At 43.6% G+C, this 24,556-nt stretch overlaps 1 protein-coding gene across 1 annotated transcript; it reads left to right on the top strand.

The window, feature by feature from the left end:
- Positions 1 to 457: 457 nt before the first annotated feature.
- Positions 458 to 20,367, top strand: LOC103124210 (annexin A8). Its single transcript, XM_007534908.3, has 12 exons — positions 458 to 616; positions 6,442 to 6,532; positions 7,610 to 7,704; positions 9,504 to 9,617; positions 10,296 to 10,386; positions 11,520 to 11,599; positions 12,083 to 12,142; positions 12,676 to 12,769; positions 13,030 to 13,125; positions 14,732 to 14,790; positions 16,456 to 16,578; positions 19,467 to 20,367. The coding sequence occupies exons 1-12, from the start codon at positions 596 to 598 to the stop codon at positions 19,524 to 19,526; spliced, it is 984 nt and encodes a 327-aa protein (XP_007534970.1). The 5' UTR covers positions 458 to 595; the 3' UTR covers positions 19,527 to 20,367.
- The last annotated feature ends 4,189 nt before the right edge of the window (positions 20,368 to 24,556 follow it).

The following is a 24,556-nucleotide window of genomic DNA, read 5'->3' as shown; positions in this document are numbered from 1 at the left end:
TAGCCTCTCACTTCTGTCTGTCTGTATATCCATCTATCTTAAAAAAAAATAACTGAATGCTCTAAAAAAATGAAAGAAAGAAAGAAAGAAAAGAGCAAACATAAAGAGATCCATAGAGGGACCCAATTAAATGGGAACTGCTATTATTTTAAGTTTTTTGCCAAGCTCCCCACTGCGCTCAGTTGTAGAAAAGCTGTGTCACAAATGAAAGGCATCCATGGCGTCCTTTAAGGCAGTGAGACCGCAGCCCTGTTTACTAACTGTGGAGGCCTTTCAGTGCTTAGAACTCAAAGTTTCCAGTCTTTGTAACAGCCCCAGCCCAGACATTTGGCAGTGAGCGGTAATTCCACAGGGCAGGCCCAGACAGTGCCTGGGTAGGGCCTGGAAGCCACAAGAGGGACTCAAAGGGGAGGGTGTGGAGGCAGGGGTGGTGCCGGGTGGGGCCTGTTTGCACTACCACACCCAACCCAACCCCGAGCACCCTGTTCATCCATGTGTGGCAGCAGCAAGAGTAGAGTCTCCTGGTTGAGAGAAAGCTAATTGTGAACACTCTGCCACCATCTCCCTGAGAAGACACAACCTAGAGGTAGACAAGATGGCCTGGTGGAAAGCCTGGGTAAGTACAACTAGCAGGGGGCTTCTTGTTCTGCGCTGGGAGGGAGATAAATCAGCTCAATGAAAGCTGACTGTTGCCTATTAGAATAAGGACTGGGTTGACTTCTGGGAAGAGGGTAAGAAGAAACTTCCACAGCCCTTGAGGATCTTATAACCAGTAATGGTCAGAGTGGTGGAGACAAGAGGATAAAGGATCTTTGAAAAGACAACTAGAGAAGGCCAAATGCCATACAGGGAGGGGTCAGACTGCTCCAAGCTGGGAGTGGAGTGTCAGGTTGAAACACAGGTACCAGTGTGTGCTGTGAGAATGCATGCATAAGTTTGGGTGAGAACCAAACGGGGGGGGGGGGTGGTCTTTGAATAGGAAATAGTATGTACAAAGGAAACTTATTCCCAAAAAGAGGGGCAAGCTTGACTTTGAAGGAAAGTATCTCAGCATGTCTTGGGTACCCTGGGTGGAAAGGCAGAGAACGTAGTGGGGGCAGGGGAGGGGAGAGGCTATATGTAGAGAAGGGCAAGTCAGATCCTAGAGAGGCCAGCATGGAGGCTCAATAGTGTGGTGTTTCCAGTAAAAGCACTGAGGAACCACTGAAAGGTCCAGAGTTGGAGAAGGATCTGATTGAAATAAAAAGATGTAAATAAAAATATGTTTAAAAGAATTTATTTGGGGTCAGGTGGTGGTGCACCTGGTTAAGCGCACACATTACTGTGCACAAGGACTCAGGTTCAAGCTCCTGGTCCCCACCTTCAGGGGAAAACTTCATAAGTGGTGAAGCAGGGCTGCAGGTGTCTCTCTGTCTCTCTCTTTCTCTCTCTTCTCCTCTCCTCTCAGTCTCTATCCAGTAAGAAATAAATAAAAATATTTTTTAAAAGAGAGTGATCTGATTGAGTAGACTGACAGTGGAGGATTCATCCATGCCCATTCCTCTGTGAGAGCAGGCAGCCTCAGGGATAAATGATGTTTATTCATCAAGATCTAGGAAAGGGAGAGGAAGCTGGAGGGCACAGCCCACTGGGACTTTGTGTGGCTAAAAGTGATGCTGGATAGAGTAGCAAAGGACTCAAATGGGGAGGCAGCACAGCAAGTCCTGGCTGAATTAGCAGATTCTTAGGAATTTCATCTGAGTTTGAGTCCAAAGCCATCCCATGCCAATAAGCAGAGAAAACAGGAGAGGGGCTGGAGAGACAACATAATGGTATGCAAAAGTCTTCATATCTGAAGCTCTGAGGTTCTGGGTTTAACCTTCAGCACCACTGTAAGCCAGACCTAATCAGTGTTCTGGTGTCTCTCTCTCTCTCTTTCTCTGTCTCTTTCTATCTCTCTCTCTCTCTCCTTCTCCCCCTCTCTTTTTTTCTCCTTCCTTCTCCGTTTCTTTCTCTCTGTATCTAACTTAAAAGATATAAAAGAAAACACAGGAGGAAGACAAAGACTAAAAGCAGATGACAGGTTCTGTGTAGTCACAATCCATGTGCTCTGCACTTCTTCCTTCTCATCCCATAGGGCTTCAGGGCTGCTTTTTCCACTTTATAGATGAGAAAACTGAGACGCACAAACATTGACTGACTAGCTCTGTCCTAGCAGCAGGAGGGGGGGGTACTAGCATGAATTTGGTTCTTTTCTCACTCTTCCACCGAAACACTACACTAATTCTTGTGGGTGGCCCAGAATAGCCCCAAGATGAATCAAGACCAGCAGCTAGAGAGGACTTGTTTGTGGGGTGGGGCAGTATCTGAATCTCTCCTGCAGAGAAGTTGTCTCCCTGGCTCTTGGGAAAGCCCCATGATGGAGGATGTCAAAGGCACAGCAGCTCCCCCATGACCATCACAGAACACATTACAGATGCAAGGTTACAGGCCAGGCTGAGTCAGCTTTTCAGTGAAAATACTCCTGTCTGGACTAGTAGAACACAGCAGGAACCTAGACAGCCCTTCTCCCAGCAGCAGAAGTTGTCAGGAATATCTGGAGTTCTAGCTCTCTGTGCTGAGATCCAGGGAGGTCTGAGTCCCAGAAAAATTATACTTTTTGCTCTTTTAATCCATAACAACCTTCAGGGAGTTTTTTTATAAGCACTGCAGAAAGGGTCACTCCACGATGACTCAGACACATGGCCAAGTCAGTCACTGTTACACAACTCACTGTGTGCCTGCTTGAGGACAAGGGAACTCCTCAGTGCTCCCAAAACAGCCTGCAATCTTGTGGTTGGGGCTTCCTCCAATGAATAATTGTGGGGGTAGGAGGAATTATGAGAGGGCTCTCACTGTCTGGAAAAAAAATTGAGTCATCAATAGAGTGGTAAACAGAGCTCAGCCTCTGAGTCAGGCTGTGTGTGCATTAAAGACTATACCACCACTTACTAGATTTGTAACCCTCAGAAGTGCTCTGAGCCCAACTCCCTTTCCTACAGAATAGGGGCATTCAAATAGTCGAAGTAGAGTATTGCATCTAAAACAGCTAATGGATGGGGCCTGGCACATAGGGAATGTTCAGATCACTAACAGAGGCAGCAACAGATGGTGGCTATATAAAACAAGAGTGTTTGCAAGCCAGCGAGATCTGGAATTGCATAGGTACTATATGTGGAATTTTCACAAGGAACTACTTACAGCATTTTCTGTTGTGGAAACATGGTGCTCAGAAATTAGAAAAATATGGCACAAGAAATGAAATACAAGCAACTATATGGAACAACATTATATAATATATATACCTTTTTATTGATTTAATAATGATTGACAAGACTGTAGGATAAGAGGAGTACAATTCCACATAATTCCCAGCACCACAGAGTTCTGTATTCCATCCTCTCCACTGGAAAGTTTCCTATTCTTTATCCCTCTGGGAATATGGGCCCAGGATCATTATGGGGTACAGAAGGTGGGAGGTCTGGCTTCTGTAATTGCTTCCCCACTGAGCATGGGCATTGACAGGTCAATCCATACTCCCAGCCTCTGTCTCTCTCTTACCCTAGTGGGGCAGAGCTCTGGGGAAGCAGGGCTCCAGGACACATTGGTAGAGTCAATGTACCAAAATTCTTTATGAGGTGCAGAAGGTGGGAGGTCTGGTTTCTGTAATTGCTTCTCTGCTGAACATGGGCATTGGCAAGTCGATCCACAACTCCCAGCCTGTCCCTATCTTTTTCTAGTGGGGTAGGGCTCAGGAGAGGAGTTGTGGAACAACTTAACTCTTACTCAAAAGAATATCTTTACAGTTAGACCGTAGATCCATGGATGATAATCTGCTCTGTGCTTTCCAAATATACACAAGATTTAGATAGATGAATGGACAGAGGACTAAAACGTATGGTTGGGTGGTACCTGAAAATGGTGGTTGAGCAACTGAGTGAAGAACAAGTGAATGAATGAGTGAATTGATGGGTGGGAGAACACATGAGTGACTGAGGAGAGGAAAGAATGGGGAGGTGGACAAGACACAAAGCTACTCAACTCCTTTACATTTGAAGTATCTCTGTAATTCAATGCCCACCTCCAATATTACCCCACTCCTCAACCACTCCTCTCCCCAAAACATACTTACATTAGGTCATTCATTTGCATGTGAAAAATTCTGCAGGAGATAAATCTAAAGAGCCCTTAGGCAAGTCATGGATTAAAGATTTAAACTTGAGGGGTTCAAGTACTTTCGGTTATACAGTTTATTTTACAGTTTTCAGAGCATTTTTTGGTTCATTTAAACCTTATCCACTTTACCCTGCACACCTCCCCTCCTACACACACACACACTCACACCATGAGCCTATGAGCTTAAAAAGACCACAGGGCCTGTCAGAACGCTAAGTTTCATGACTGGTCCTTTGCCTTCCTGGCAGTACCCACCTCTTGGGAAGAAGGCAACTGAAGCTCAGCCAAGTCTGGTTTTGGAGACTTATTTGCTCTCTCTCAAGGTAGTGTGTTCAGCTCCATAAAACCCTTTTGAATGTGCTCTTTGCCCTGGCTGTGAATGAGTCTGTCATAGTACTAGAGGGAGGTGGCTGTGGCCAGGCTTGCTGCCAACCTTCCAATGGCACTGACAGGAAAGGCCCAACCTGACCCAGAGCCCACATCCTAGGACAAGGACAGGAGAGGCTGTGTGGCTTTTCCCTGTGACCTGTGGCTTTTACTGGTGCCAGTCTGCTAACCAAGGCACCATTCTCTGGATGAGGTGTAGTAGTCCCATAGAGCTCAGTTGAGAAACAGCCAAAGCCAGGATGCCCTTACCTTTCTTACCTCTCACTCATCAAGTTAGAAAACCAGTGCCTTCCAGTGGCTCCTCAGCAAGTCACAAACACCCTAGGGAATTCAGTGTACCCCCATGACTCTACCACCTCCAGGGAGATAATGCCACTTGTGCTCTCATGCCCCTGTCCACTCACACTCACAGCCTGACTTTATTTCTTCTAAGCTCCCATCACCCCAGGGAAATATTCTCTCAAGCCTCAAAACTCTCATCACAAAAAGCTCCAAAATTCAGCTTGACAGGAAGGATAAAAGAGAAAAAAAACTTCAGGAACAGCAAGGACCTTATAAGACCACCTGGTTAATAGGAACACATACTTGGCCATGCTACACCTTGACTCCCAGTAAATCATTGATGGACCCTGAAAGATAGTTTGACTTCAACACACACTCATACACTCACCTCCTGACAGTCTTTTTTCTCGAGGGAAGGAGGATGGTCAGCACTAAACTAAGAATATCTCCTAGCTCTTCTCTCCTGCCAACATTGCTGTGGTGCAGGCTCCAGACCCTCCTTTCATTTTCTCCTGTGGTAAGGATGGTGGCTCTGGATGTGATCACAGTGCCAGTCACCTTCAAGGTCTTTGCCCACACTGACTAGGCCTAGAGACTCTGACTCCTCAAGACTGGTGCTGTGCTCAGAGCAAAGGTTCCATCTCTCTTCTTAAGATTTATTCCACAAAGTAGAGATGATGATGATAGATAGATAGATAGATAGATAGAAAGAAAGAAAATATATGATATACATTATAGACACATGATTAATGCTAGTAGAGGATGATAGAAAATAGACATAGATAGCTAGATAGCTATACAGTAGATATAATATGTAATGGGCTTGATAAATGATGACAGATACATGATATGTATGCATATATATAAATAAGACACATAAGCAGTTGTAGATGGAAAGATGATAGAGATAGATAAAGATAATAGGTGATATATATATATGATAGATTAGGTTGATAGATAGATGATAGAGACAGACAGGTAGATTAGAGAGATAGATAGATAGATAGATAGATAGATAGATAGATAGATAGATAGATAGATAGACAGACACTGAACAAACCAGAGCCTCACTCCAGTATATGTGATGTCTGGGATCAAACTCATAGTCTCATGTCCAGTTCTCTAACCACTGCCCCACCTCCCAGGCCACTGAGATTCCATCTTTTGTGGTAGCTCAGTGACAAGTTTTGTCTTGCCTTAGTCCTCCTCAGAAGGCCCCTCCACCCAGCCTGAGAACCAAGCTGGCAGGACAGGTCAGCAGTGGCCAAGTTGACTAACAGGAACATGGGGAATCTGCAGTTCTGATGTTCAAGAATCAGATGGCAGCATGGTACAGAATGGGAAAAGATATCCTTTCCAAGAATCGTCTCCTGAAACTGCATATCCAGAATCTGTGGCCCTAGACCTGAAAGAAACTCCAGCACTCGCCCCAGATGGGCAGGCAGGAGAAGCCAAGTCAGGCGGGGTCAGGAAGGTCTGGAGGTCTAACCATCAGCCAGTAGGGACCAAGCTGAGGAGTCACCTTGTTGGCCACCATGCTTTCCTTCCAGCTTTGATCAGGCCTGGGTTCTCTTGCAGATGGAACAAGAGGGTGTCTCAGTGAAGGGCAGCTCCCACTTCAACCCAGATCCTGATGCAGAGACTCTCTACAAAGCCATGAAGGGGATCGGTGAGTGAGCATCTTTGCCTTTCCTCAGGAGCACTACGATACTGAGGCTTTGTATGCTTGGCTCAGTTCTCTCTACTTAATGCCTTGGAGAGGAGGTTCCAGGGATAGCCAGGGAATCAGGGTCTCCCCAATGACCCTCTAAGACTAGCTCTTGGCTCCCAGAGACTCAGAGGCCCCATATGCCCCATCACAAGGTCTACACTCACCTTCCAAGATGGAGAGGGGAAGCTGTGCTTCCTTGAGTGATGTGGAAGGGAGATCATCTGCTGTGTATGCTTGTGTGTTCTGTAAAGTCACCTCACCCTGTTCAGTCTGAGTTTTCTCACTTGTGAAATGGCCCTAAGAACTCTGGTCCTGAATGCACTGTGAATTCTGGCTGCCATGATGTTGATAGTATGTCTGACATTGTTGAGGGGAGTTTTTCTGAGTCAGGGGAGCTCCAACAGCATAGATTCTGCAGGCTTTTTCCCCTTGTTCCACTTCAGCCCACAGGCAGCCTCTTTCCTGTCTCTGGCATCCACATTCCTGTGGGTTGTGAGCAGGAAATGGCTCGCCTTAAGCCACTGGATTCCGATGGCCCAGCCCAGAAAGTGCTCATGCTGTCACCCCAGGCAGGATTTACTCCAAGGCTAATTTAGTCTGACAAAATAAGGGTATGAAGGCAAACAGCTGTTCAGAAAGTATGTTAATTTCCTCTATTTCCTGTGAAAGCTTTACTACCTTCTACTACCCCTCAAAGAAAAAAAGAGGAGGTAAGGCACCTTGTCCACCACTGCTGGGTTGGGATGCCCGTTCATTTTTCTGGTCCTATGATCTTAACCATACTCCACAGCCACCCACACAAAAGAGGGCAGAGCAGGAAGTCTACAACACAGTATTAAAAGGCCCAGAGCAAATGTTCAAAGTACACCAGATGATCACAGGGTCCTTGAAGTCTATCTCTGTGAGGCTGGTTCTGGACTATACCCCAACAATGTGTGGGTCAGAGGTGGGGAATGAACAGATAGACCTTTTGTCTAGTTGACCTCTCCAGTCCCCTGGGGATGGTGGGAATGCTCACACTGTGCTCCCATGCAGGGACCAACGAGCAGGCCGTCATCGACGTGCTCACGAAGAGAAGCAATGTGCAGCGGCAGCAAATTGCCAAGTCCTTCAAGGCACAGTTTGGCAAGGTAACAAAGCCCAGGGTGGAAGGGTGCTCTGGGGAATTGCTGGTGTCCGAGACAGCCTGGGAATGCAGCTCCATTCTGAAACAGGCCTTTGTCTAGAGACCAGCCCACTGAGATCCTGGGCCTATGGGATGTGTTTAGACTAAAAAGAAGCACATCGGTTATCTGAAATTCAAGTTTAACCAATTACCCTTTGCCTTATCTGGAAAACTTACTTGTGGTTCCTCACAGCTCAGACTTAATCCTCACCTTCCTTTCCAACCTTCTCTCTCACTGCTTCACCTTTGCTCCACAATCCCCTCCACTACCTGTGCTGTTCTCCTGACTCTCAACTTTGCTCCTGCCCTTCTGAGTCTGGAACGCCCTTCACTTTCCCACACATGAAGATGCTGGCAATACTCTACTCTGCATGTGGCACAGTGCTCACGAATGCAAATGGCAGCGAGTATTCAGTCTGGGCCCTTTGTCTTTCCTCCCACTCCCCCCAGGGCAGAATCAGACATTGGGGGTGCCAACTGAGCACAGAAATCAATGCAAGCAGAGCTGTGGCTGTTGGGAGCCTTAGTCAGCACACATTGTAAGTTTGGAGTTTTAACCCTGGAGAATGAATGATGAAGTCCAAACATCCAATGGGAGAAACCAACATGACTTTAAAATTATTATTAGTGATTTGACAGTGGTTTGCAAAATTATAAGATTATAGAGGTATAGTTTCACACAATATCACCACTGCTCTAAACTTCCACCCATCACACAATAACTAACATAGTTCTCACAATCTTGGAGAAAGTTTGACTATTTTTTTTTTATTTGTAAGTTCATGTGTTCCAAGTCTCTATATTCCTCATGTGAGTGAAACCACCAAATAGTTGTCATGTACCTTCTTATTTACTCCACTAAGCATAACCACCTCCAGTTCCATCCATTTTGCCCCGAAGGACACAATATCATCTTTTGTGACTGCAGATTAGTGTTATTACATTTAGTGCATATCCCATAACTTCTTTATCCAGTCATTCATCAACAGGCAGTTAATTTGCTTTCACAAATGTGGCCACTATGAATAAAGAAGCTATGAACATGGGGTTACATATGTTCCTTTGAATTAGTGTTTTCAGGTCCTTTGGATATATGCACTAGGAGTGGTGTGCAAACCATGAAATATTTCTATGCGTCTTTGTTTTCCACAGTGTTTTCCGTAGGAGCAACACCATTTTGCATTCCCACCAACAGTGTAACAGAAGTCTTTTTTTTTTCTCCACACTTATCATTGGATTGCTCTCTCTCTTAATCTTCACAATTGTGACTTATTCTCCACCATCCACCTGGTGGAAAAATACTCTGAGAGAGATTATGTGATTTATCCAAAAGCCCAGAGGAGCAAGTTCTGACAAGGTCCTTGGGTCCTTGCAGGTCTGCTGGGTGTGGGTGTGCTGCCCCTAGGAGAAGACACACACACAGTTAGATTCCCTAATTCATCTGTGCATGCATTGTGTGTCTATGGGCTACTTGTCATGATGAGCATGTGTTTGGGGCTTACACCCAGCACCATACTAAAAACTGAATAGAGGCCCACATGCCCCTGCCAGTCCCCTAAGCTATAGTATAAATAGAAGCAGCACTGTGTCCATTTTGCTTGTAAGGGTAATGATTCTTAGAGAGACTAAGTTGCTGATCCTAGAAACCTCAGGCAGCACCAGTGCATGGCAGAAACCAATGGGGGGAACCAGTTAGAGCTCTCCAACACAATAATCTATGGTGGACACACCACACAGTCCTGACCTTCCTGGTTCCTGTATTAGGATCTCGTGGAGACCTTGAAGTCAGAGCTGAGTGGCAAATTTGAGAGGCTCATCATAGCGCTCATGTACCCGCCATACAGATACGAAGCCAAGGAGCTACATGATGCCATGAAGGTAAAGAGGGGGGTGGGTACTGATGCTTATAAGGATTGGGGGAGGGGAGTGATGCCTGGAGTCACTTTTCTCTGCAAAATTATGGCACTGGAATGGCTAAGATCCCCTGAACTCATTGCCTAGAAAGATCTTCTGGACTTTGGCCAAGCCCAGTGAGCCTGGGGCTGACTGGACTCTATAGTCATGTGGCTAAAATCAGTACCTCCCTGGACATCACTACTCCAGGCATGTAGGGTGGTGTGCAGGAATTAGAAGCCAACCATTGTAGTCTGGTGCATAGGGCCTCCGATTTCCCAAAACTCACTCCCACTACTTTTGCACTTACAACTGATTAGGAGGAAATCAGGATCCAGTAACAATAATATTCTCCCATGAATGTCACAGAGCAGATACACTTATATGTAGCCCTCTCAATTCCACCTTCAGGGTCAGATTGCTGGCCATTGCCTTCTACTGGTGAGGCCCCTTAGACTCAGCCACGAAATGAAGAGCTGAGACAAGGCTTTCCCAACATGACTTGCCCACAGTGATGCTCCCAGGAATCTCTGCCAGCAGGAGACTCCATCATAGCAGAGCAGCTACCCATTCTTCCTAAGACTCAGACGTCTTGACCAAAGCAAGTACAAGGAGGGAGGGCAAAAACAGAGCTCTCCAGCACATAGGGGTTTTGATCCATAGGGCATGGGAACCAAAGAGGGTGTCATCATTGAGATCCTGGCTTCTCGGACCAAGAACCAGCTGCGGGAGATAATGAAGGCCTATGAGGAAGGTCAGTGGTCTACAGGGGTAGGGAGGGGGTTGAGGGGTGAGATGGACCTGAAGACTCATTTGAAAATGATCACAAGGCTTGGCGGCTTGGCAGGGGTCAAAGGGCATGCTGTTTACTATGGCACAATAACTGAGACCCTTTGGGGACTTTTTCACACCTGGATTCTCAGCACTGACTACATGACAGCTCCTGTGTCTGACAGTGTGATCTGGAAAGGACCCAGGTTCCCTCTGTAAGCTCCCTAAGTGTGTTGATGCTCAGGAAGAGAAATGCACACCCACTGAGTTCTCTGCACTTGAGCATGTGCCAGTGCTGTATGTATGTCATGGACTGTGTGTGTCAGCAGTGAATGGGGCTGGCTCCTTCCAGGCCAAACGCAAGCTAAACAAATTGATAGAGCTAGGGCTGGGAGGTGGTGCCAGTTAAGTGCACATAGTACTAAGCTCAAGAACCCACTGCAAGGATCCAGGTTCAAACCCCCACTCCCCACCTGCAGGGGATTTACTTCAGGAGCAATAAAGCTGGTCTGCAGGTATCTATTTTTCTCTCTCCCTCTCTATCTCTCCTTTCTCTCTCAATTTCTCTCTGTCCTACCCTATAAAATGGAAAAGAAAATGCCACAAGGAGCAGTGTATTCCTAGTGTGGGCACTGAGTCCCAGCAATAACCTTGGAGGCAAAAAAAAAAAAGTGATGGGGTCTCTGCCTCTCAGACATCTGGGCATTGTGTCCACTTGTCATGCTAAGGATTTGTCCTTCTTAAAACACTCTAATGGCGGGAGTCGGGCTGTAGCGCAGCGGGTTAAGCGCAGGTGGCGCAAAGCACAAGGACCAGCATAAGGATCCCCGTTCGAACCCCGGCTCCCCACCTGCAGGGGAGTCGCTTCACAGGCGGTGAAGCAGGTCTGCAGGTGTCTATCTTTCTCTCCCCCTCTGTCTTCCCCTCCTCTCTCCGTTTCTCTCTGTCCTATCCGACGACGACAACAACAACAATAAAACAACAAGGGCAACAAAAGGGAATAAATAAATAAAATAAAATATTAAAAAAAAAACAAAAAACACTCTAATGGAGAAATACATGGAAAACAGGGCTGGCGAGGTAAGGAGACACTGCCTGATCTTGTTTCTCTCGCAGACTATGGCTCCAATCTGGAGGAAGACATCCAAGCAGACACCAGTGGCTACCTGGAGAGGATCCTGGTGTGCCTCCTACAGGTAACACACCCCTACCTCTTAGGAGCTTCCTTGTCTGGGGGAATCCCAGCCATTCGGCCCCAAAGAGTAGATTGGGTGTGATGGGGGCAGAGGTGTGGTCCAGCCCATAGCCTGGGATCATCAGAGACACATCAGCCTGGTTAAAGGTTCCTCATTACAGTTCCCCCACACTTCTGCTAATGCATTCATGTGAGGGTACCCCAGAAGCAGGAGAAAAGCACATCCATATCAGAGCAGATCCTTCATGGCAGGCTTCACGGCAGGCACTTTGCTTACCTGAGTTTACTGAGTTTCCCAGCTTCCTGAGAGGTGCCCTCACTCTCACACAGAAGAGAAGACTGGAGCTTGGAGAAGATAACTGGTTTGCTGGATATCCCATGGTCCCAAATTAGCAGAACCCCCCACCCCCACCTTCCTGCCAGTCTCCCCTATGACCCTGACTGTTCTGGTCACCAGCCTAACAGAACCACCCTCCTGTCCTAGGGGAGCAGAGATGATGTGAGCGGTTTTGTGGACCCAGGCCTAGCCATCCAAGATGCACAGGTGAGACTGTGCCCTCAGTGGCTTCCATCCTTCTGTCAATCTACTCTCACACTTTGCTCTCAAATTCTGGGAACTGATACCTGGAAACCTCATTCACTCCCTCTGCCTCTGGGGGCTTCCTTCTGAAGCTGGCACCCAGCTCAGCTCTCTGCTGCCCTTTACCCAGTGGTATCTGAAGAGGAAGGTTCAGGTGTTGGGATACTATGAGGTAAAGACTATGATTTGAATGGGATTTGCTGAAGCTGAGACCAGCCCTGGAAGCTGGGATGCTGAGCCTGGGAGCACTGGCTGTATGTGTTTAGCTCCCTGTGGGTGTCCCTGCAGGAAGAATGCTTACAGACAACAAGAAACAGATCAAAGTCCTAGGGGGTGGAAGGATAAGCTTCTTAGAGCAGCTCCCACTGGGACCAGGAAAAGAATTTAACCACTCACGGATAGAAAGTGCCCCCATCAAAGAGAGGGCCATGTTGGCCCTCGGTCTGTGATGCTGGCTCTGCCCCCTCACTGGCTTATTGTGGGTGTCCCATGACTAGGACCTGTATGCAGCAGGTGAGAAGATTCATGGGACTGATGAGATGAAGTTCATCACCATCCTGTGCACGCGCAGTGCCACACATCTGATGAGAGGTACTGGGAGTGAGGGAGGCAATTTCAGGGCCACTGGTGGCTTCCCTGACTATAGGGCCATCCCAATCATGCTGAACAACCAGTAGGTGCCCTTTGTTGAGTGATGGAGTTAAGGAGAGTCAAGGAAATCCTGGACCCTTTTCCCAGAAACCAAATGGGAGTCAAGGATGACACGATTTGATGTGTAATCTCTGATCTGGACCCTGGGGGCATCACACTGAGATAATCTTGTCCCTTAAAGAAGCCCCTCCTCTCTGCAGTGTTTGAGGAATATGAGAAGATTGCCAACAAGAGCATTGAGGACAGCATCCGAAGTGAGACCCACGGCTCTCTGGAGGAGGCCATGCTGACAGTTGGTAAGAGTCAGAACTCAGCACTCTGGTCAGCCTGTGTCCACAGACTATGGGATTCGGCAGTGAGACAAAGGGCAAAGGATCCAGGGTGACAATAGCAAATGAATGGGTTTTTTTGTTCACCTTCAAGGCACATTCCCACTCACTCAGCCCACACTCTCAACATGTAACCTTCAGCCTAAGACATTGAAACTTTTCTTCCTCTGGTGTCAATGTGTTATGTTCTGCCTGGCATTGTTTTCTATGCTGCCCCACTTGTGTGTGTGTGTGTGTGTGTGTGTGTGTGTGTTGTGCCAGACCCTGCCACACAGAGAACATCGTGGCTCTGATTGTAGAGCCCTGAAAAAGTCACCATTCTGCTGATTGATGAGATGACAATGTGCAGTTTGAGTCCAAATTAAGTGACTTATGGTCTGATGTTGGGGAACACTAAGAACTCTCTATAAAGTATGAGGGGTCAGGTTCACTTTGTCAGGAAGGCCCCATCGAACGCACATCTAGGGTTTTAGAACTGGGATCACAGTGAAAGGAACCAGTATGGTAGGCTGGGACAGTGGATGTCCCAGAAAGCTCTGACTGCTGAAATAAATCTAATTTGTGTGGAGACATCTACTTCTGCTCCCTGCTCCAATGTCAGCTCCCCAAGTCAATCTCTGCACCTTTTTTGTTGTTTTGTTTTGTTTTGTTTTGTTTTGTTTTGTTTTGTTTTTACCAGTACACTGCTTAGCTCTGGTTTATGTTGGTGCAGGGGATTGAACCTAGGACTTGGGAACCTTAGGCATGAAAGTCTCTTTGCATAACCATTACACTATCTCCTCCACCCATCTGCATCTGGCTTTTACAAGCTGCAGAAGAAAATCTTCAGGCAGGCAGATGTGCAATACTATGTGGTTACCTGTAACTCATTTCTCCTTGCGAACTAGCATCACTCTCTCCACATACAGATGCTAGGACAATGCAAGACAGAGGTCAAGTAACACACAGTCCAGGTGGGGTCTGAACACATGGCACCCCACTCTAAACCAGTGTTTAGAGGCTTTTCTGGGGGAAAGACCAACCTTCCTCAGCTAGATACTGAGTCTCAGAAGCAGCATCTTGACAAAAAGCAGGGCACCCACTCTCTGGCCAGGTGTCCCTGAAGGCTTTTAGAGTTCCAAGGCTGAATTCCATCTGTCATAGAGAAACTCAAACTATGGAGGCTTTGTTGACAAGTGACATATGTAAAGTGGGTCCTCTGTGATCAGTGGTGTTACCATAATGTGGCTCCTCTGTGGAGCTGAGTAGCTAAACAGGTGGAGTTATCTGTGGAGTGTGAGCACCCAGGAGCTGTGTGGGGCTGTGTCTGATGGACATCCCTTCCAGCCTTTGTCCACTGGGAACCTCATCTCTTGACCTATTTGCTCTGGGCCTTTGGATCTATTCCCAGCAGATGCCCTGGGCTTCCTTGCCTTTCCCATCTCACTTGACACAAAGCCTCTCACGTTAAAGTTAAGTAGAGCACAAATAAATATATTAAGACTTGTGCAATGCAAGGTAAGACATAAATAAATAAACTTGTGCAATACTGCCTCCACCCTCCAGTTGTTAACAGAGTTTTCCTGTTTGCCAGTGAAATGCACCCGGAACATCCACAGCTACTTTGCAGAAAGGCTTTACTACGCCATGAAGGTAACTGTTTTGTCTTCTGCCCTACCCTTTTTTAAAAAAATATTTATTTATTTATTCCCTTTTGTTGCTCTTGTTGTTTTATTGTTGTTGTTATTGATATCATCGTTGTTGGATAGGACAGAGAGAAATGGAGAGAGGCAGGGAAGACAGAGACAGGGAGAGAAAGACAGAACCTGAAGACCTGCTTCACCACTTGTGAAGCGACTCCCCTACAGATGGGGAGCTAGGGGCTCAAACCGGGATCCTTAAGCTGGTCCTTGTGCTTTAACCCACTGCGCTACCGCCCGACTCCCTTGCTCTACCCTCTTGCTCACTCTCAGCACTTCCAGCACCAACTGCAGAACCAAGGGGCACAGAGCCACCACTGTCTCCAATACTTGTGTCTTCTATTCTCCCAATCTTTTGTGGTCAGAATTGTTTTGGTTCTCAGAGGGTAAACTGAATCTGGGGGTGGGTGTGGGAGGAATGCAGCATTTCCTGAAGCTGGCTTTGAGCAGGTTCTTTCCCAGTTGTCCATTGTAATATGAGTTTACAATTCTGTGATGCCAATGTCATAAATGCCAACCTAGAGAGGATGAAACCTAAGCTTGTGATCATTGTCACGTAGCTGAGAAGTGGCAGGTGCTTGATCTGATGCCAAATCAGGCCAAACATTCTTTTCATCCCACCAAATGGCCTCCTTGTGAGCCAAGGTCCTTTGAACAGACAAGTCCAAGCAGAGATTTCCACATGCAGTAGTTCAATTGCTCTGGATATGCCAGGGATGCGAAGCTGGCTTTGCCTGTTGTCCAGAAAAGAAAAAAAAAAAAGGTTACACTAGTCACTTAAACAGATGTCCAGGCCATACAAATAAGGTGGATTTACTCATATCTGGAACCATGTTGAAAGTAAAAGAGCCATCAAACCAATTCCCTGAGCCAGAGTCACTCTTTCTAGTTTGGGGTTACTGACAACACCTGAAACAAGAATTCAGGCTCTCTAGTAGGGGAAAAAGAGCACAGTAGTTTATGCAACAGACTTTCCTGTTTGTGGTACCAGAGGTGCTAGGTTCAATCCCCAGCATCACCACAAACTAGAGTTGAGCAGTGTTCTGGTTAAGAGGAAGAAGAAGGAGTAGCATGGGAGGAGGAAGATGGGGGGGGGAGAAAAGGAAGGAGAAAGGGAAGGAAGGAAGGAAGGAAGGAAGGAAGGAAGGAAGGAAGGAAGGAAGGAAGGGCCCAAGCTCTCTTTCCAGGATATTAGAAAGTATAGGATTTCCTTGGCCATGTGTCTTCACCCAACATAAAATTAGTCAAGGATAAAAGTGAGCAGGAAATGCCTGCTTTTGAGTTGGTTCATTGAATTAAATTTCATCGTGTTGCTGCCCTAGAAAGAAATCTTAATCCTAGAGCAGTAAGTATTTTGTATCTACAATTTGATGTGGCTAACTAGCCATTACAGTATGGAACCTAATAAGGGAGGGAAGAGATGAATAAGAAAACATCAAGGGAATAGAAATCTTAAGCTGCTAACACATCTCTCTTCTACCCAGTAAAGTAGAAACTCATTCTTGTATTTCCATTCCAGCTAAAAGCTTCCTGTGCTCCAGAGCACAAATTTTTCTTTATAATATCTATATTTTCTGCAAAGATGAGAAGTGATCATTGATTGTTGTGTCTTATCCAGGGAGCGGGGACTCGTGATGGGACCCTGATAAGAAACATTGTTTCTCGGAGCGAAATTGACTTGAATCTTATTAAGAGCCAGTTCAAGAAGTTATATGGCAAGACTCTCAGCAGCATGGTCATGGTAAGGCATGAGTTCCCAGTCCTGACACCAGTTGAAATCAGAGACACTACTGGGATACCTGAATGATATGGCCAATGTCATAAGTCACATATGTCCATCCCTCCCCAGTAAATGTTATACTCTCACACTTGTAGCATATGGTATGCACAGATATCAGCAAAGAGGTCTGTATGGCCAGGGCGTGGGAGAGGAGCCATACAGAGAAAATACTTTAAGTCCTGAAACTTGATTTTGCATTTGAGTTATCATTGTTCCTTTGAAAAGTCCCTATATTCAAGGAGCCATAACTAATGAGTCAATGTTTAGTTTAATAGTAATCAAATTTAGTAAGGATCAAGGGCCAGCATTTAAGTCCAGATTTAAGTAGTTCTGGCAGCAAGGTTTTAAATCAGATTGGCTCCAGTAGGTTGTCTAACCAGAATCCTGTTAGCAAAACTTTCTGGAGCCAAGAAAATGCAGAGCGATTATCACACTTACGTAACTTCAAGATAAAAAGTTTATCTACATATTAATGAAAACTGAGACTCTGATAGCTTCATTAAACAGAAATCAAGTCATAAGAAATGCAACCTTAAGTTTTCATTAACTACTAAGTCCAGTCTCTAGTGGTTCTACAAAAGCCAATTGTTAACCACATTTTTCTAGAAATATAAATATTACAAAATATTTTCTTAAATATACTGTAAATTTTAACTCTACTTTAAGATATTTATAAATAAGGCAGTAGGTAGGTAGGGGTGGGGGTTAAAATTACTGTTTATTTTGTTTTAGGTTTTTATGTCAAGAAGCAGGAAAGGCAACTATAAACTAATCTAGTTGACTACTGTGTCAGCTGAATGTCTTCTGGTCCTTCAACCAGACTTGATTTCTTTGACATCAAAGCAATTTCAGTTCCAGTTAGAGAGAATCACAACCATCCTTGATAAGAGCGAAAACACTACTGAGTGAAAATGATCACTTTGATCCATCTAGTATGTAGACCTCATGATGCAGAATAATGAGTATTAACTAGAATATAATCAAAAACAGTCCCTTATCTAGACTTCCATAAAGCTCATGACCTTAGATTTTGCCTAGTCACTTAAAACAAGAGTTGGAATTATGAGTAAATGAACCAAATCTTTCTTTTTTTAGTTTAACTCATTTTCTGTAGATGTCATGGGAGCAAAAATAGTTTCTAACAGTTATGTCAGCACTAAAACTCCTACGCAGAAATTAATCAAAACATGTATAAAGCTGATACACTCATTTATATCAATACATTTGGAAAGGCAGATGAAATGAATGGTATTCTAAACAAACAAATGACACTATATGACAAAAAAATTCTTACATATAGTTAAAAATAAATAAAGGAGGGAGAAAGATATTTAAAATGTGGCTAGACATCTATTAAAAATTTTATGCCTGCATGATCTTATAATCAAAGGTGACTAAACAGTTCCCACAAAACATAAACTTTTCCAGAGCATAGAAAAGTACAACTAGCCCCAGCATTGTCACTTCTTCACTAGGTGGCCTTGGATGACTCCTTCCCCTTTTCATGGTCTCACTTTTCTCAGCCACATGGAAAGGGGCTTGGATGGTAGGTTTTTCTTGTCTCCTTTGGTGCTTTGAATAAATTATTGATTAGATAGTCCTATCAGGACCTGCTTAATAGTTATTGGCCTGGCAGCTCACAGAAATGGGCTTAGTCATTAGACCCGTCCTCTTGGGAAAGAAATGTTTGACTTATACAAATAAACACATTTCTTCTGATCCTCATATCTCAACAAAGTTTCCTAATATCATAGCATTATATAAGATAAGAAATATATATAAGATATATTTATTATATGTACATATAAGATGAGAAATAGATGTTTTGATTATACGCACAGACGTAGCTTTAAAAGTAGCAGTTTTGGGGGTTGGGGCAGTAGCGCAGTGGGTTAAGCGCACATGGCGCAAAGTGCAAGGACCGGCCTAAGGATCCCTGCTCAAGCCCCCAGCTCCCCACCTGCAAGCGATGAAGCAGGTCTGCAGGTGTCTATTTTTCTCTCCCCCTTTCTGTCTTCCCCTCCTCTATCCATTTCTCTCTGTCCTATCCAACAACAAACAACATCAATAATAATAACCACAACAAGACTACAACAAAGGCAACAAAAGTGGGGAAAATGGCCTCCAGGAGCAATGGATTCATGGTGCAGGCACTGAACCCCAGCAATAACCCTGGAGGCAAAAAAAAATAGCAGTATTATTATTATTATTATTATTATTATACACAATTAGCACTCATTATTCTGCACCATGAGGTCTATATACTAGATGGGTCAAAGTGATCACTTTTACTCAACACTGTTTTTGCTCTTCTGAAGTATAGTTGTGGTTCTTTCTAAGTAGTATGATAGGAAGGAATAGAAATCCGATGCCATAGAAAATCAAGTAATAAAAGGACATGTCTCCATGCTCCAGGTTCTATGTGACCAAATCCCAAGCTCTGTCCACCCAAGCCTCTACCTCAAGGTGTGACACAGAACAATTACTTTTAGCCTCAGGTTCCTAGTGTACAATAGTAGGTATTGACTTAATGATGGGTCATGTTAGAAAAATGAATGGCAGTTCACACATGAGTCTGAATGAGACACTAGAAAGGGTCCTGAGGCTGTCAAAGGAGCCACCAGAATGGTTTCATTGATCAAGAATAGTATTATCTCTTTGATTCATTTTCCACATGAAGCCCCTCTGTCACTAGTAAAAGAACAAAAAGGAGATATAAACAGGAAAATATGAACAGGAAAATGGGCCTATATCATAGAAATCTGCTCAGGAAATCACCAGGTGACTCTGAGTTAAGCTGACATCACAGTACCTCCACCTTCTGATTCTTATGTCCCTTCTATCTCCAGGAAGACACCAGTGGTGACTATAAGAATGCCCTGCTGAACCTGGTGGGAAGTGACTCATGAAGCCTCAGCATGACACAAGCAAAGGCCAAGAAAGTAGAAGCAATGGTCCTGCTTTCTCAACATTGGCCATGGATGGGGGGGGGCAGGGGGCAGGGGCAGGGAATCATAAGAAAACTTTCAGTCTTCTATCTCTAAGTTTCCAGAGCCTTCCAATCTTCTTTTCTCACCCAAAAGGAAGAGGTCCTCCCATAGCCATCTTACCAAGTTAATTCTAGATATGAATACTTGCCAATCTTAGCATTTTTGTGGACCAACAAATAGCATAGCAGGAAGTGGTCTTCATGAGCTCTTGAACCTTTCTTCTTCCCTACAGAGGAACCTCTCAAGTTTGACCACAGAGTCACCTGGGAGCAAGTCAGCCATATGTCCTGCCCCTCCATCCTCCTCCTCTCACCCCCACTACTAATCAAGATCTGCAAATGAAAGATCAAAGAATAAGGAATTTAAATAAATATCTCAACTTCTCTACCAGGTGACCAGTGAGAAGGCTGTGAAAGCCTGTTTATTTCAGAGTTAAGACAAAGAAAACATGTATCTAGGCCAACTAGGTATTACTAACATTCATCTCCAGGCTTCATCTTGAATTATTAAGCAATAGGTAGAGGAAAAATCACCTTGCGTCCTAAAAATTGAGAAAGCTGCAAATCCATGCCATGATGCTAGGACACTGTTCTTTAAATGGCTCAAGCTATTCCAGTCAATAATCATATTAATTTTCTTTCCTTCTGGAACACAGGCACAGAGCATCTTTTATCCTGACCGAATGGCAAAGGGAATTGTTTGTGGGACAAACAGATACCTGTGCTGTATATTTCAGAATAATAAAGATTTGTACATTCCATTCTAAGTATCTTTGGATTTTTTTTAGTATTAACCAGAGAAGACAAATTTATCAGTGGACCTAAAAGGTAGTGTGTGCTAGAGAAAAAGACAGTGACTGTTAAAGGCAGCACTATCAGGCTTTCATTATACCTCTCAGTAGAAAACCTAGAGTCCAGGGGACAGTTGAATGACATATTTGAAGTAATTATACACGGGAACTGCTATTCATGAGTACTTAACTTTGTAAAATTGTCATTCAAATGCTAGAGTAAAACAAAGTTATTCTAAGATATAAAAATATTGATGGAGGGATAGTGAGATTCAAGTTTAAGTCCAGCCCCCACCACACTGTAGAAATCTTCAGTTCTGTGGTGTACTTCTCTCCCTCCATCTCTGTCTCTCTGTATCTGACAAACTAAACCCAGAGCAGTGAAACCCTGGAAATAACAAAAAATAATAATAAGTAAATTAAATTAAAGAGCAAAAAAAATTTCCACTACCAGTATCTCTGTCAAAATTCTCAGTGACCTCAAAGGATAGATTGACAATAAAATAATAATAGAAGGTCATCTTAACACACCACTAGTGGCAAGAGACTTGAACAAAAAAATAAATTAACAGCAAAAAAAAAAAAAGTGGCCTTAAATGAAACTGTAGATGAGATGAACTTTGATAGATACATACAGACTGTTTTATCCCAAAAGAAATGAATGTACATTCTTCTCAAGTATAGATGGCACAGTAAAGACTGATATTTCAGAACACAAAGACTACTCTATTAAACAGGTTAAGATAGAAATAAATTTAAAAATAAGTTCAAAAAAAACTTTTGGGAGTGATCCACCTGAGGTCACAAATGGGTACTTCCCTGCAGACAGACTCTGAATGAACAGATGACTCTTGTAAACAAAAATACTTTCTATTTGCCTCCTGCCGTTCAGTCTAAGTCCTGATATCTCAGTTAGAATGGGATTTTTTTTTTTTAACGTTTTTCCACTTTTGGTATAAGTATTGATTTTTCTATTTTTATTGCTTTGATGTTGGTTTAAAATAGTATATGATTTTAGTAGCTTTTCACACATAATTCACAGAACCTATCACCAACATTTCTTTGTCACTACACCCAAGTGAGCCGCCCACCTACTGACTCCCTTTTTTCCTCCTTCCCTCCAATAGTCACTATAGTTCGCACAGAGCCTGAGAGTCAGTTTGACTATCATTATTAATTTTCTTGCAAGTTTGTTTGCTTTGTTACTTATATTCCAAACATGAATGAAACTATACAGCAGTTGTCTTTCACTTCTTTACATATGTCACTTAACATAATCACCTCCAGTTCCATCCATTTTATGCCAAAAGGCACAATGTCACCTTTTCTTATAACTGAGTAGTAGTCCACTCAGCATATAGCTCATAACTTCTTTATCCAGTTATCTGCTGATAGGCATTTAGGTTGAGTCCATATTTTTACTGCTGTTGACAACAGAGCTATGAGGGTAGGGGTGCATATAGCCTTTTGAATTAGTGGGTGTCATTTTTTAAATTTTTTAATAATGGTATACGAGATCATAAGAGTGCAGGAGCTTAGTTCTACATAGTACCAACCACCACAGTTCTGTGTTCCCACTCCAGTATAATCACAATAATTTTCACAAGGTCTTAGAGATAGTTTGGCTATTTTTAAATAAGTTTCTCTGTTTCAGTTCTTCATACTACATATATGAGCAATGAATTTGTCTTCCAGAAAAGCAGGTCATTTAGCAACAGACATAAGCTATAATAGTCATAAGCAGGGAGTCAGGCGGTAGCACAGCGGGTTAAGCGCAGGTGGCGCAAAACGCAAGGACTGGCGTAAGGATACTGGTTCGAGCCCCTGGCTCCCCACCTGCAAGGGAATCGCTTCACAGGTAGTGAAAAAGGTCTGCAGGTGTCTATTTTTCTCTCCCCCTCTCTGTCTTCCCCTCCTCTCTCAATAGCTCTCTGTCCTATCCAACAACAACATCAATACAACAACAATAATAACTACAAAAATAAAAAAATAGTCATAAGCACCCAAGAAGACACACACACACACACACAAGCCTGAAAGATAAAGTTCCATGATTTTGCCTCTTACCCCCTCCAAGTTTTTTAAATGCAAAGCCAGCAGGTGGGAGAGAGTTTAATTATTATTCAAAAAAATTTCATACCTGAGACTCCAGGGTCTCATGTTCAATTCAAGGCACTGCTATATGCCAGAGCTGAACAGTTCTCTGGTGAAAAGAAATAATAAAGGAAAGACACAATAAATAAAAAAGGAAGGAAGGAAGAAATGAAAGAAGAAAGGAAGGAAGGAAGGAAGGAAGGAAGGAAGGAAGGAAGAAAGAGAGAAAAGAAAGGAAGGAAGGAAGGAAGGAAGAAAGGAAGGAAGGAAGGAGGGGGTTCCCGGAAGATGGCTGACTGATAAGCTGCTAGTGGCTTGAGCTCTGACCACATCTTCTGGAAACGATAGGATTTTCTGCCTTTAGTAGGCCAGTCAATAAGGGGTCCTAGCGGTGACACCAAAGAGGTGACTATAACTTAATCTGGGTTAAAAATTAGAGTAGAAAAAAAGGGAAAAAAATTTCTTTCTTTTAAATTATTAAGCACACCTCCTCCCCCTTCCCCCCCCCATAACCAGTCCCTGGGGACTAGCTCCTAGCCGGCTCCCCTGCTGAGCCTCTTTCTTTCTTTACCAAGATTCCTGTCCCACCAGGGAGTATCATTCATTCTAAGTCTATACCCTTCTGAAAACTCTGGCCTTTTTTCTTTCTAAGTAGCCAACACCCCCACCTCACCCCACATAGCTAATTAAATAATTAAAAATAAATAAATAAATAAAAACTCTTTCCTTTCACTGCTCTTTTATGACTGTTCTTTTTCTTATCTTTTTCTTTTTTTCTCTCTCTCTCGTTCTTTTTTTTTCTTTTTCTCATTCTTGCCATCCTTTCTTCCTTAATCCTACAGCTTCCAAAGCCACAGGCCCCATCCCCCGCACCACCAAAGAGTGTGCTTTTTTGAATTCACTGATACACATATGGGAATTATTTTGGGGAAGAATTCTGACTCAGACTTGGACTCTCACTGTGAGTATCTCTGCTCAACTTCCCTTCCTTCTTTAGCTACCCCTAGAATATACAGTGGATAGTAGATTTGTATAACTGAATATTTCAGCTATACTTGTCTAGTCCTGAGGTTTTTGTTGTTTTTTTTTCTCTCTTTCTTAACAATCAGCTGCCTCTGATCACGAGGTTTGAGGTAATCTGGGACAGGGCTTTTTTTTTCACCCTGCTCTATTTTATTATTAATATTATATAAAGGCATATATCTTCCCCCCCTTTAGGTTGATCAGAATTAACTCTTAGGGTATCTTTCATTGCTAAGGTAGTGGGCATCTTATCTATTGTGGGAGGAACTTGTCTCGTTACTCCTACCTCCTCTACAGATTCTACCCTCCCTCCTCCTCCTAGCTAATTAAAAAAATTAAATTAAACTAAATTAAAAATAAAGTAATAAAAAAAAACCTTTCTTTTCACTGATTTTTAATTACAGCTCTTTTTCTTCTCTTTTCTCTTTCTTGTCTCTTTCTTCTTTTTTTTCTTTTTTTTTTTAATCTTGTCATACACTTCTTCCTTCTTCTTTGCCTTTCTGAATTTGTTAATTATTTTTGGGGATAAATCTGACTCAGAGTGGACTCTCTATGTGTGTATCTCTGCTCTACTTCCCTTTCCCCTCTTGTTACCCCTAGAATATACAGTGGATAGTAGATTTGCGTAACTGTCTATTCTTGCTATCCCTTCTTTCTTTTCTCTTTCTTCCTCACTGAGATTTGGTTACTATTTTTTCACGGACTGGAGAAATTGTTTAGCTAACTGGTAGTGATTAAACTGCTTCAATTCTTGCTTCAGTTGCTACTGTAATTCCTGAGGTTGTTGAGTGCAATTGTCATAAAGGTATTTAGTACAGTGTTGCTTGTACTCAAGACACAACAACTGAGGAACAACAGGGCATATTAAAAAAAGGAACACATAAATAAAAAATGGATAGATCAAAAACAAATAAAACTGCTACTCCAATGAATGAAGACAAGAGCCCAGAAGAAACCACAAATCAGCCAGAAGTAAAAGAAACCACAAATCAGCCAGAAGTAAACCATAGATAAGAAAAGTATGCAAGCAATAATAAACTTA

This window comes from Erinaceus europaeus, chromosome 1 (assembly GCF_950295315.1).
Source record: "Erinaceus europaeus chromosome 1, mEriEur2.1, whole genome shotgun sequence".
Classification (NCBI taxonomy): domain Eukaryota; kingdom Metazoa; phylum Chordata; class Mammalia; order Eulipotyphla; family Erinaceidae; genus Erinaceus; species Erinaceus europaeus.
Note: the sequence above shows the minus strand (reverse complement) of the source record. Positions and strands in the feature narration are given on the sequence as shown.

What these genes read in the sequence shown, in the direction of transcription:
- LOC103124210 (XM_007534908.3), top strand. Translation starts at nt 596, where the DNA reads ATGGCCTGGTGGAAAGCCTGG. An exon ending in AATGAAGGCCTATGAGGAAG is followed by an intron (nt 10,387 to 11,519) that starts GTCAGTGGTCTA and finishes TTTCTCTCGCAG; the next exon opens with ACTATGGCTCCAATCTGGAG. An exon ending in TAGCCATCCAAGATGCACAG is followed by an intron (nt 12,143 to 12,675) that starts GTGAGACTGTGC and finishes TCCCATGACTAG; the next exon opens with GACCTGTATGCAGCAGGTGA.